Source organism: Miniopterus natalensis, chromosome 4 (assembly GCF_054644295.1).
Source record: "Miniopterus natalensis isolate mMinNat1 chromosome 4, mMinNat1.hap1, whole genome shotgun sequence".
NCBI lineage: Eukaryota > Metazoa > Chordata > Mammalia > Chiroptera > Miniopteridae > Miniopterus > Miniopterus natalensis.
The window spans coordinates 58426388-58440566 of record NC_142084.1 but is presented as its reverse complement, the minus strand read 5'-3'; the positions used below and the strand labels follow the sequence as shown (position 1 = coordinate 58440566).

The following is a 14179-nucleotide window of genomic DNA, read 5'->3' as shown; positions in this document are numbered from 1 at the left end:
AAAATTTAAAGAATATACTGATCTTTCTGTCCCATAAGAGATAAGGGTTATTTCTAGAATCTTTGCAAGATTCTAGGAAGAGTCCTCTTCATATGGTCCAGTATGCAATCTGTTTAATTAAAAGGTAATTTGTGTGAATTTGGTAAGTAATCTTAAGAAAGTAAAAATATTATTATAGCAAAAAATATGTTATTGGGTTATATTGTGTCATCCACTTTTCAGCTTTAATGCAATAATTTCAGCTTTACTGTGACCAAAAATTCACTTGGGTAAAGATACTGTATTTACCATAGATGACATGGCAGCAAAAAAATCTATTAGCTCTCCAGGTCCATGTCTTTGATAGGTTTTCCCTTAAAGGAATATCCTAAAGGCTTTTCAGTACTGGTACTGGCACTTAGCAAGGCCTGGTTCAGACAGTACTGAACAAGATAGGAAGCAGGCCACCAACTGCAGGATCGCTATCACCAACTGCAGGAGCGCATAGCCCAGCTATCACAGGGCTACCAGCACCCTCTAGTGGTCTTGAGGTGGAACTTAATCTACAGATTGGTAACTATTCTGCCAATGTCTCAAGATACTTACTTCTAAGTCTTATGCAGAAAAGAAAGAATCAGCCTGCACAGATGAACCTGTGGAAGGGCTGCCCAAGAACAAGGCACCACTGCTTGGAATCTGTCATGCAAGTTACTACCTTCCTGACAAATAATAGAGTTCCCTGGGTCACATTAAGCATTTCACTGACTGCACTTCAGTAATACATCAGGGATAAATCTCAGAAGCATGCTGAGAAAAATTTGCCAGATCGAATAGAAAATATAAACCTATATTTCTACTGGTTTCAAATGTGATCCTAAATATAAAGATTTTTTGTTTATAATTAGTAAGGGCTAATGTCCTTGAATTTTACTGCTGCATAGATCCTGCATTTCCTAATATCAGTCCAGTCAGTTTTCACAAAACATTTTCCTTTGGCTAACAAATTACCATCTTTTATGTAGGACCACACATAGGATAGTTCTAATAGTTATGCCATGGATAAGGAAAATTGTCCAAGTTATAGATTCCAACAAGAAGTCCAAACTGATAAGCAAAAGTACAGAGTACCTCTCCCTTGATGCTTTTGGGCTTGCACCCATCCATAGCACTGCAATATATCTTCCCACATGCTTAGATGCATGCTGTAATTTTACCAATTACTTGTATATCCTACTAGCTACTTTCCAAGCAGGGATTATGTCTCATACATCTGCATATCCTCAAGTCTAACTTCATATCCAGCACAAAGCTCAATAAATGTTTGCTGAATTCAAGCCTAAATTTTAAATTTTATTCCACAAAGTTCTTTCTCCTTCAACTTAACAAACACCCTTTGACTTCACTACATGCCAAACACTGTGTACAGGGAATAGAAATTCCTTATATAAATGTTTGCAGAATATAACTCAAGAAACAAAGCAAAACAAAATACCTGATTCAAAAATGGGCAAAAGACTCAAAAAGACATTTCTCCAAAGAAGACACATGAATGGCCAACAGTACATGAAAGGTGCTCAAGCTGAATAATCACTGGGAAAATGCAAATCAAAAGCATAATGAGGTATCATACCAGGTAGGATGGCCACCAAAACAACCCCCGGAAAATAACAAGTGTTGGTGAGGATGTGGGGAAATTGGAACCCATATGCACTGTTGATGGGAATGTAAAATGGTACAGCCACTATGGAAAACATGGCAGTTCCTCAAAAATTTAAACACAGAACTATTGTATGATCCAGCAATTCCACTTCTAAGTATATACCCAAAAGAACTGAAAACAGGAACTTGAAGAGACATTTACATTCCCATGTTTGTAGCATTATTCACAAGAGCCAAGAAGACGTGTCCATTGATGAACGAATGGATAAACAGAATGGGGTAAGTACATAAAATGGAACATTATTCAGCCTTAAAAGGAAGGGAATGGTACATCAGATACTACAACATGGAAGATATTATGTTAAGTAAAAATAATCCAGACACAAAAGGACACACACTATGATTCCACTTACATGAAGTACCTAGACTAGTCAAATTCACAGAGACAGAAAGTAGAGTGGTGGCTGCCAAGGGCTGGAGGGAGGGAGGAATGGGCAGTTAATGTTAAATGGGGGCAGTTTCAGTTTTACAAGATGAAGAGTTCTGTGGATGGATGGATGGTGATGATAGTAGCACAACAATGTGAATGTACTTAATGTCACTGAACTGTACACTTAAAAATGGTTAAGATGGTAAATTTTATGTTATGTGTATTTTACCACAATTAAAAAAATGTCTGCAGGAGAATAGTCTAGATTCTTCAATGAATATCCAGCAGAATTAACTGAAGTTACATCCTTGCCTTCCAAATAGCCATGTGATAAAAAACTTCCTTTAAATTCTACAATCATTCCAAAGGCCCACAAGTTTGGCCCATCCATGCCCTTCCCACAATAGTACTCTTTCTGTTAATTTAACATGGAAAGCCCAATATTCAACTGTTTCATTTCTACTTCCCACAGCCTGGAAGTACAATTTCTAGTACCGAGCCCCTTGCAACAAATTCTACTATACGCCAGAAATCTGAATTTCTTACATACATTAAAAGGGAAAACAATTTCATTAAGTAGAATAAATGCAAAAAAAGGTTTTCTATTAAGCCTTTGCTGGCTGCTAATTTATGGTCCCAATTGATATTTCTTGCTTTGTATTTTAGAAATATGTTTTTAGATACACTCAAGGATCTCTTCATTTTGTTATTTGAGGTTGCAAACTGATGGATTTATCTTGCCATTCTCAAACTCTTAAATCAGAAAAAAGTGTTTGCTTTTTTCATGCAATGAGAAAGGTTCATGCAATGAAAGCACTATTAAAATATAAACAAAAAAGACTGCTTCTAAGAGTTTCAGTTAACTTTCGGATATGTAATGCTTACAGTAAAAATAGCAGATAAAATATTTTAAAATGAGAGATTATGTCTTTTATAAATCTAATGGCTAGCAAAGCAAAGATTTCCCCTACCTGCTGTTTCTGGACCATGGCAATTGTTCAGTTCAGCCAGAAGCTGGTTAAAGTCATCCTGATGAGCAATCCAGTTGTCCTGAAAATACAAAAAAGAAAAAAAAATCAATTAGAGGCAAGTCTGTAGTTTACCTACAGACTGGTTGAGATAAGATATATTTTAGGATCAAGAAAATCTGGTGGCTAACATGAAATTTTAAATGTTTCATCAAAATGTTATTGTATAAATTCAAATAATATAATGTAAATTTTAAATGCAATGTATTTATTTTGGTATTAAAAATGAGCTTCTTGGAAGCTTCAGTCCTGATTTCAAGTGTGGATAATTTATCAATAGTCAATTTATAGTCAAATAATCAACAGGCAACCTGTGTGCTAAATATTAAAATAAAGCAAAATAAATTTTTTTTTCTCACTAAGGGAAAATTATGTAAGTTAAAGGAATAAAGCAGTGATGGACTTGGGGACTCTCTCCTTTGCTCATTTGAACTTCAAATATTTTACCCAATTCTATTTGCTGGCACGGACCCCAATTTTACAAAATAACACTGAGGAAGGGAGGAGAAAGAACTCCAAGTTCCTTGAATCAGTCAGCATCCATTTGTAAGGCGATAAGTTCATTATAACAAAGAGAATTTGGCTTTAAGAGAGAATGAACATCTCCAAAACAATCTAAACCAGTGGGAAGCAAGGTGTCAATGTTGGCATTTGCCTCATACACACTATTTTAAGACTGTTTAAGGTTAAGGCACATTAAATAGGTTTATTGGGCAATGTTTCTCCTAAAAAATTAAGTACATCTGTATATCTACCTCTCAACAACTACCTTCAAAAGTAACCTTACATAAACTCCTTCTTTAGTAATTTAAAATTTTAGTTGTTAGTCCAGAAATTTTTAGCTGATCTAGTCTACTACTCGTTGTTGCTGAACTAACCAAAGTAACTCAGTTTACCTAAAGAAATTCTCAAGGTTTTCTACCAGATTCTGTTGGTTGTAAAAATTTAAGAACAAAGCTTTCTAAAGAAAATAATACTGAAATGAAAAGCATGGTAGGATAGGCCATTAATTTTAAATTACAGTGTCATATTTACAAAGTATCAGTGTTTAAAAGGAAATGTGAATAAATTTAACTGCTGTATGCCAACAGTTAGAAACACAACAGTACAGGAAAAGAACACCATTTCCTTGCAGAAGAATCTTTTAATTTCTTTCTGAAACTAAATGTCAGCAACTTTTAATAATATAAGCTAATATTAGAACACAGGTAAAGAGAAAAATTCTTGTCTGTCCTGAAATGAGTATTTCTATAAAAAGAATAGTTTTTGCAAAGTTGAGCAATAAAACTACTTGTAGTTTGTATCTCTTACTCATAAGCAAGTAAAGGACCCAATGAAGACAATAAGAAAAAGAGGACAGGGCTCATGATAAAGAGCCAGCTCAGCTATGGGCTAAAACTTAACCAAAACACGGGGGATACACACTGGAATAGTTAAAATCTGATCAACTGGATTGACTTAAAATTTATATATTTGCAAAAACGTCTATGCAAGGAAAACCCCCAGCACACACTGTCACTCACTTCATTATTGATTGTAGCTCCAAGTCCCAGGTGGTTGTTTTTAACTTGAACCTTAATATGATCTGTGGCTCCTTGCTCTTGAGCCCCTAAACCCTGTGGAGATTAAACACAAAAAGAGTCAGTTTTTTTTATCAGGTATAAAGAATGATTATCTCTATCTTCCCTCATCAATCATTCAATTAATTACTAAATGTCTAGAAGCAAGGCATTACCTGCGCCCTCAAAGAGAATACAGTCTAATGAGTTCTCGTAAGACATGTCTGTATTACAAAAAATGCACTTACAATAATGAATACTGACTCTTCAACCTGAGACCTAATTGAAGGCTCACGTAAACACTATGGAGAACATGCCTTTTTCTAATGGTCTGAATCAGAGTTCTGACACAAAACTATTAGAAGCCCGTCGGAGGTCTTATGAGTCTATGGCTCTGCCCATTAACTAAATTTACAAAACAACACTGAGAAAGGGGAAGAAGGGACTCCAAATCCCCTGTGTTAATTAACACTCCTTAACACACAGAGAGCTCGGTGTACTGCAGAACCTAAAGGCTGGCTTTAGCACAGTGAATAAAGAGGAAATCAAGGGGCTGGACCTCACAGGACCTTGGAAGCTATGGTAGAAATTTGGATCTTAGTCTTTAAAACAGTGGGAAACCACTGAACATGGTCTAACTTCTGTACTGTATTTTAAAAGTTCATTCTGGATGTCATATGGCAAATGGCCCTGAGGAGGCAACAAAGGGAGGCAGGGAAGCAGGAGATAGCCTGCTGTGGTGATCAGAGCAAGCAATGGCGGTGGCTGGACCAGGACGATGCCCTGGAGAGAGGGGCGCAGAAAGGGAGAGATGCAGGAACCAAGCATGACTCCCAGGTTTCTGGCACGAGTAAGTAGGTAGACAGGGTACCATTCGCAAAAATGGAGAAAGTTAAGAAGAAAAAGATCCGGGGTATCAAGGGTTTTATAATAAAAGTGATAAACTTGAGACAACTACTCCAGTGGAAATGTCAAGCAGGCTGATTCATTTATAAATCTGGAGCTGTGGACAGATCTGGACTAGCTACAGAAAAGAAACAGAAGTAGATAATCTCAACATTTAGATAATTCAAGCATGGTATGGCATAAATGAGTTCACCTGAGCAGAGTATAGAAAAGGGCCTGAGGCTCCAAAGCTCAAGTCTGGAGGGGAAAGAGCCAGCAACAAATTTAGGAGTGGCTGGTGAGGTAGAAGGAAAAAGACAAGAGAGAAAGCAGTACTGAGGAAGTCAAGACAGAGGTATTTCAAGAAGAAAGTAGTCGATTATGTCCAGTGCTGCTAAGGGATTAATTAACATGAGGACAAAGAAGGATCCATTGGATTTGGCAACAAGTCATTAAAGACCTTGACAAGAACCAGTAAGTGTAGAGATATCAGTAGAAGTTCTATCTGCGTGAGGAATAACAGGAATGTGAGGAACAGTAGAAAATGTGTAGTCTAGCTATAAAGGGGAATAAAATATTACTCTTAGCAACATAAAACTCTGATGGTTAAGTATGATTCCAAGTACAACTAATTAAAAGGCACTGTGTGTGAAAAATGAAAGATGCTAATCATGCAGTTTAAATGATAAAGAGAGCTCACATTTCTAACTTTATAATCACAGGTCACTACAGTTTAGTTATTTCTCCAAAATCACTTATTGAACCAAAACATAATTTTTTCTGCCTCCTAAGAAAGATGCATTCTCCTAACTTGTAATCTCTTTGCATGGTTCTGATTTCCTTTGCTCTTCTCCAAAATACCTTTCCTTTAGACCACCCCATCTTCTCCAGCATCCTCTGGCCAAACTTCGAATCATCATTACTCCACGCAGTGTTTCGTGGATCCACAGCCCACTTCTGCTTCCGCCGACCTGCAAATGACAAAGGATCTCCTTAGCAACTTGGAAAATACTGCACAGATACACACATACCTAATGCATACACACATACCTGCATAAAATATGACATATATTATGTTTTATTAGATACAGGTACCAGATTCAGCATCAGATTGGATCATTTACCCTGGTTTCCCCAATAACTATGTATTCTCAACATGCAAACTGACCTTCTAAGACAAAAATAAAGATATTCTCTCCAAAGGTGACAAACTGAAATGCCTAGGTGCACTATCAGTTGGGCCTTCGCAGTCAGCTGAAGGCAGCAGCTTATGAAAGCGCCTGTTAACACCGGCAGCAGGGGCACAGCAGCAGCAGGGCAGTCATTACAGCTTTTGTGGCCATACATTATGTGCCAAATGCTACCCACACATTATTAGATTCAATTTTCACAGTAACCCAAGGAAGGTAGATATTCTTATCTCCCTCCACTTTTCAGATGAGAAAATCTGAGGCTTAGAGACAGAAGTGTGCCTGCCTAATGTCCCTAAGCAAAATCCAGAGCCTCTATACAAGCGGGGTCCTCCTGATGACAAAGCTTATATTCTTCGTCCACAATATACAGCAGTCATTATGATCCTGGGGAGAGAGTAAACCGTGCCCTCCACACACGTGATCTACAAATACTAACAATATCTTCTCTTCTCACTGAAATGCCCTAAAGTCATATGACTCCTTCTATAAATTTCCAGAATAAATTATTTGCTTCTTTTTTGGCATTTAATTAACATTTTTCTGTATTGTGATTGTTTTTTGTCCATCTCTTATGTTTCCTGTTAGACCATAATCTCCTACGGCTCACATTTGTGTCTTATTCTTTCTTATGATTTACTACAAGAAGTAAAAAGCAAAGCCCATAGTAGACACTTAATAAATATGTGAATGAATGTGCAAATGAATGAGAAGGAAGGAAGGGAGGGAGGGAGGGAGGGAGGGAGGGAGGGAGGGAGGGAGGGAGGGGACACGAAAAGGGAAAGGAAGCAAGGACCATAACTGAATTAAGGGACTGCTTTGAGCCTCTTCAAAGTAAGTTTTTTTGTTTTTTTAATGTATATAAATAACTGACCATTAGAAACTCAAATTTATCACTGTAGTTTTAAGGAAAATTGTGCCAGAGATATAGAACCTCAAAAGTTCACAGAACAAGAATATGAAACCCAAAAGTAAGTTGGGGCTAAGTGAGAAATCTGGAGGTCAAGGGTCATTATCATTCACCTACTACACCAGTTGACGCCCAGAACCTCACTATCAACAGCAACCTTATGCTTTGGCAGTCTCATAACAGAATTTAAAAAAAAATAACACAACCTCCAGTCAGAGAGGCTCACTGTAATGCATGTAAAATCAACACAGAGACCCAAAGCTATACACACCCTAGCAAAAATAAGTAAACCTTTTACAAGTATGCAGAGAAAGGCTACTTAGAAAGCAACACAAGTTGTGCTCAAATATATAGTGTTTTCCAGGAAAGTGGTAACCCAAAAATGCTACACATGACTAAGTTACCATTTTACTTTTCTTAGTAAATATTCAGCATAACATTGCCTCTACTAATGAACAACATACCAGAGACGAACCTTGTTAACCAATGTTCTCTCTGTAGAGTTCATGCCTCTACACACAGTGTTCAGCAGGATCTCTGACTAGGGCTTGTACAAAGGAGAGAGTTTTGAAAATGACTGAGCCCACACTCTGCAATAAGAACTGCATACAGTTTATGTCACATACATATATGTGACATATAATGCTCACACAAGAGATTGGATGGCTAGCAGAGGTCCGTTCTCTTTCCCAGGGAAATGGCAGGTATCCTCAACCAATGGGGTAGGGTAGTGTTTCCCAAACGAGGATGTAAGGGGGGAGGGGCTTCCCACTAAATTTAAGAAGAGTAACACTGAGTTAAACAAAATTTAAGTGTTCCATATTAGAGACTTTCTCATACTTCTAATATGCAAATGTGTAGATCCTCTCAGAGGAGGGCAGAGCAAGCACACCACATTTCTCAAACTTATTTGACCAGAACTCTACTTCCCTGGAACACTTTCTGGGTCTAGAGTTGTAGAAGTTTCCAGGTTTTGGGAATCCTGGCAAGAAATCTGGTCTGTTCAGACTGGATCCACTATTCCATGTGCTTTGTTATTCCTATTCCACAGCCTGTTCTATGCTTAAATGGCAGTTTTGTTAATACCTGTGTGCAGAAAAGAGTTAATCTAGCAGGCCTGACTGCTAGCTATCTTACAGTCTTGCTTACAAGGCTGGCCCTTGGCTGGGTACTCGGGTTCAGGAGGCTTCCTACTGGTCTCAGAAATGATAAGAGTGGTTCATTATGCCTAACTGTTTACACAAATCATATGGTTTATGCCGAATACCTGTTTTCCTTCAGGGAGTCTGGAATTTTGGTACATGCCGGACACAGGCTGCCTATGTGACCAGCCCCCAGAAAAACCCTGGACACCGAGTGTCTTAAATTAGATGGATTTAATTGATATCTTCAGAACATTTCACTCCAAAGCAGCAGATTATATTCTTTTCAAGTGCACATAGTACATTTTTTTGGATAGACCACATGTTAGGACACAAAACAAGTCTCAATAAATTTAAGAAGACTGAGATTGTATCAAGCATCTTCTCCAAGCACAATGGTATGAAACTACAAATCAATCACAAGAAAAAAAATGAACAACACACAAACACATGGAGGCTAAACAACATGTTACTAAACAATGAATGGGTCAACAATGACATCAAGGAAGAAATCAAAAGTTACCTTAAGACAAATGAAAATGAACACACAACAACCTAAAATCTATGGGACACAGAGAAAGCAGTCCTAAAAGGGAAATTCATAGCAATACAGGCCTACTTCAAGAAGTAAGAAAAATCTCAAATAAACAATCTAACTTTACACCTAAAGGAACTAGAAAAAGAGCAACAAATGAAGCCCAAAGTGAGTACAAGGAAGGAAATAATAAAGATTAGCATGAAAATAAATGACATAGAGACTGAAAAAAACAATACAAAAGATTAATAAAACCAAACGCTGTTTCTTTGAAAAGATAAATAAGACTGACCAACCTTTAATCAGACCCATCAAGAAAAAAAGAGATAAATAAATAAATAAAATCAGAAATGAAAGAGAAGTAACAACTGACACCAAAGAAATACAAAGGGTCGTAAGAAAATATTATGAACTATATGACAACAAATTGGACAATATGGACAAAAGGGATAAATTCCTGAAAACATATAATCTTCCAAAACTAAATCATGACAAATCAGAAAATCTGAATAGACTGATTACAACTAATGAAATTGAAACAGTAATCAAAACACTCCCAACAAACAAAAGTCCTGGACCAGATGGCTTCACAGGTGAACTTTACCAAATACTCAAAGAAGAAATAACACCTATCCTTTCAAACTATTCCAAAAATTCAAGAGAAGGGAAGACTCCCAAGCACATTTTACGAGGCCAGCATAGTCCTAATTCCAAAACCAGATAGAGACACTACAAGGAAAGAAATTATAGGCTACTATCCCTGATGAACATAGATGCAAAAATTCTCAAGAAAATATCATCAAATTGGATCCAGCAATACTTTAAAAAGATCATATGCCATGATCAAATGGGATTTATTCTGGGGATGCAAGGTTGGTACAATATCCAAAAATCAATAAATGTGATATATCACATGAAAAAAAAGGGTAAGAATCACATAATCATATCAACAGATGCAGAAAAAATTCAGCACTCATTTGACAAAATCCAGCACCCATTTATAATAAAGATTCTCAGCAAAGTGGGAATAGAGGAAACGTATCTCAACATAATAAAGGCCATATACAACAAACCCACAGCCAACATCATATTCAACTGGCAAAAACTAAAAGTGTTTCCCTTAAGATCAGAAGCAAGACAGGGATGTCTGTATTCACTTTATTCAACATAGTACTGGAAATCCTATCCATAGCTATCATATAAGAAGAATAAATAAAAGGCATCCAAATTGGAAAGGAAGAAGAAAAACTGTCATTATTTGTAGATGATATGATACTACATAGAGAACCCTAAAGATTCCACCAAAAAACTACTAGAACTGATAAATGAATTCAGTAAAGTAGCAGGATACAAAATAAATATCCAGAAATCTACTGCATTTTTATATATAATAATGAACTATTAGAAAGGGAGACAATACCATTTATAATTGCATCAAAAATTTAATAAAATACCTAGGAATAAATTTAACCAAAGATATAAAAAACCTGTACCTGAAAAGTTGTAAAACACTGAAGAAAAAAACTGAAGAAGATACAAATAAGTGGAAGCATATACCATGTATTGGAAGAATGAACACCTGCTCATGGATTGGAAGAATTAACATCATTAAAATGTCCATACTACCTCAAGCAATCTACAGATTCAATGTAATTCCTATCAAGATACAAATGGAGTATATCACAAAACTAGAACAAATATTCCAAAAATTTATATGGAACCACAAAAGATCATAAATAACCACAGTAATCTTGAGAACTGTATGATACATCTGATAAGGGGTTAATATTCAAAATTTATAAAGAACTTAAAAAACTCAACAGCAAAAAAACCAAATAATCCAATTAAAAATGGGCAATGGACCTGACTAGACACTTCTCCAAAGAGGACATACAGATGATCCACAGATATATGAAAAGATGCTCACCATCACTAATCATCAGAGAAATGCAAATTAAAACCACTATGAGATATCACCTCGCAGTTGTCAGAATGACTGTCATCAATAAATCAACAAACGAGTGTTGGCAAGGATGTGGAGAAAAGGGAACCCTCATATACTATTGGTAGGAATGCAGACTGGTGAAGCCATTGTGGAAAGCAGTATGGTGTTTCTTCAAAAAATTAAAAATGGAACTGCTTTATGATCCAGAGCAGTGATTCACTTCTGGGAATATATCTCAAGACACTAAAAACACTAATTTGAAAAAATATATGCACCCTTATGTTCACTGCAGCATTATTTACAATAGCCAAGATTTGGAAGCAGCCCAAGTGTCCTCTAGTAGACGAGTAGATAAAAAAGCTGTACTATATTTATACAACGGAATACTACTAGGCCATAAAAAAGAAGGAAATCTTACCTTTTGTGACAACATGAATGGACCTGAAGAGTATTATGTTAAGTGAAATAAGCCATTCAGAGAAAGACAAATACCATGTGATTTCACTTATATGTGGAATCTAAGGAACAAAATAAACTAAAAAACAAAACAGAAACAGACTCATAAATACAGAGGACAGACTGAAAGCTGTCAGAGGGGAGAGAGATTGTGGGGCTGGGTGAAAAAGGTGAAGGGATTAAGCCAAAAAACAAACAAACAAAAATTCATAGACACAGACAACAGTATGGTGATTGCCAGAGGGAAAGGGAGGTCAGGGGAGGTAGAAGGTAAAGGGGGGATAATGGTGACAGAAGGAGACTTGACTTTGGGCAGTGAACTCACAATACGATATATAGATGATGTATCGTAGAATTGTACACTTAAAACCTGTATAATTTAAAAAAATAATTTAGCAAAAATTTTAAAAAGACAACATATTATCATGACAAAGATTTGAAAATTTGGAGTCATGGTGCAGAGGGAACTGAAAATATTCCCCTAAAATCATGCAATTTTAATTACTGATGTCCACAATAGACTTTACACCAGTATACCACTTCATACTTTTGACTATTTTCACATTCACCATCTCTTTGATTTTTTAAACCAACCTAGTGATGAAGATAATAAATGAAGTTTTTAAAAGCCCCACAGAACCTAATCACAGAAAGAGATATAAATGAATAGCAGAGCCAGGGCCAATGTTCCCCAGTGCGTACTGAATTAAGCACATATCAAAGAATATTAAAACCAGAAGAGACCTCAGAGATCTATCTAGACTCTAAGGTCACCATCTAAAACATATTCAACACGATGAGTCCCTATTTAAAAACAGAAAACTGCTAGTCCTAGTAGCAAGAATGTAAAGATACAGAGATAACTAGGTCAATTTTGTTAATTTCTAGCTCAATGACTTGGGGTGAATTATTTTTCTCTGAACCTTAATTCCTGCTCCTGTAAGCTGGAGTGGAGCCTAACCCATTTCGTTTTGTGCTCACATTCCTCCATCCCCTTAGATAGGATGCTGACAGCATTTACTTCACAAAATCCCGGGGTCGTTGCTATTGGTCTATTAAATAAGCTGCTTCTATTCATTGCTCACTATACACTTCCAAAGTTACTACCAAAGCACGACTGCTCTCTGGTGGCAGGCCACCTTAGCTACAGGTACCATTCCGAAGTTACACATCTATTCATGAATTTCACAAAATGACGGTAAATGTCAAAGGCAAACTGAGGCAGGATGAGGCATCTCGGCTAACACTCCTGTCATGGAAGAGTGCTAATTACAACAAAGTCAAAGCTGCCAGTCTTACTTAGCCCTGCACCCCCTAAAAAGGGATACTTGACGTCTTTGATACTTCTAATCCCTTTGCTTTTAAATTTCTGGGTTCAATACATCTTCCAGAATGGGATGCCAATGCCTGAGGAGATTCTGCCGGCCTAGCCTCCTCTTTCTAACCCGAGGAAGCTGAGGCTCAGGGCAGTGAAAAGAACCAGTTCGGTGTCCTGATTCTCATTCACACCCACCGCGCGCGTGCCCAGCTCTGAACGGGACCCTCGCGGGCTCTTTCACTAGCAGACGGGTAGCTAACTTTGGGGGAGAGCCTGGGCTGGGAAATCTCCGCGGCAGGCAGGGCAAACCGACCCGGGCTTCCCAGTGCTCGGGCCCCGGCATCCTCCACCTCATTGAGCGCCAGTGACCCGCACCCCCTGCTACTGGGTCCGGTTCCGGCGCGTCACCCGGAGCCTTCACCCTGGCGCCCTAGTCGGGCCTCCGCTCCCAACACTCACGCTCAGCCAGCATCGACATGTCGCAGAGCCTGTGACGCCGTAGGCCTCGGGATCCGAGCAACCGGAGGTACCGGGCAGACGGCTAGCGGAGAAGTTGGGACCTCCGGACTCACGTGTCTGGAGGACCGCAGCGGCGAGGGCGCGCGCTGGTGACGTCACCGGCGCGACCCGCTTCTTGACGGCGCGTAATGAGTGGGCGGGGCGCGGTTTGAGCGGGGGCGGGGCTGCAGGGCGGGGCGGGGCTGCAGGGCGGGGCGGGGCGGGGCTGCAGGGCGGGGCGGGGCTGCAGGGCGGGGCGGGGCGGGGGGGGCCGCTGGGAGAGTGCGGACCCCGGGTGGGGAGAGGTCGGAGGTCTCCGGATCTAACGGAGGTGTAGACTGGAGCACCGACTCCTTCGCTTGAACAAGCAGTTCCTGGACATACGTCAAGCCTTTATAGGAGCGTCTGCCGCAGAGCGAGCGCTCTCACCATTAATTACTCAAGGTCAAGCGTGGTGCCTTCTGGAAATAAGAAATGAACTGTGCCCTCAAGCAGCTGTCAATCTAATGCCGAAAAGAAATGTGTAAATAATAGTCCTCAGTACCCTCAGCGTTATTTAAAACTGTGTGGGCATGGGGTTTGAGAAAGTCGCCTGGAGGGGAAGGTGAGAGAGAGAAAAAGAGAGAGAGAGAAGCCCAAGTTAAG

The 14179-nt window shown here is 38.7% G+C and overlaps 1 protein-coding gene across 1 annotated transcript in view; it reads right to left on the bottom strand.

The window, feature by feature from the left end:
• Positions 1-13608, bottom strand: part of PINX1 (PIN2 (TERF1) interacting telomerase inhibitor 1) — a 75206-nt gene extending 61598 nt beyond the window's left edge. Inside the window, exons 1-4 of the mRNA XM_016210302.2 lie at positions 13496-13608; positions 6402-6511; positions 4620-4712; positions 3040-3118 (exon numbers count right to left, since the gene is read on the bottom strand). Coding sequence (XP_016065788.2) covers positions 3040-3118; positions 4620-4712; positions 6402-6511; positions 13496-13514 — 301 coding nt within the window. The 5' untranslated portion in view covers positions 13515-13608. The remainder of the gene's footprint in view (positions 1-3039; positions 3119-4619; positions 4713-6401; positions 6512-13495) is intronic.
• Positions 13609-14179: the final 571 nt, after the last annotated feature.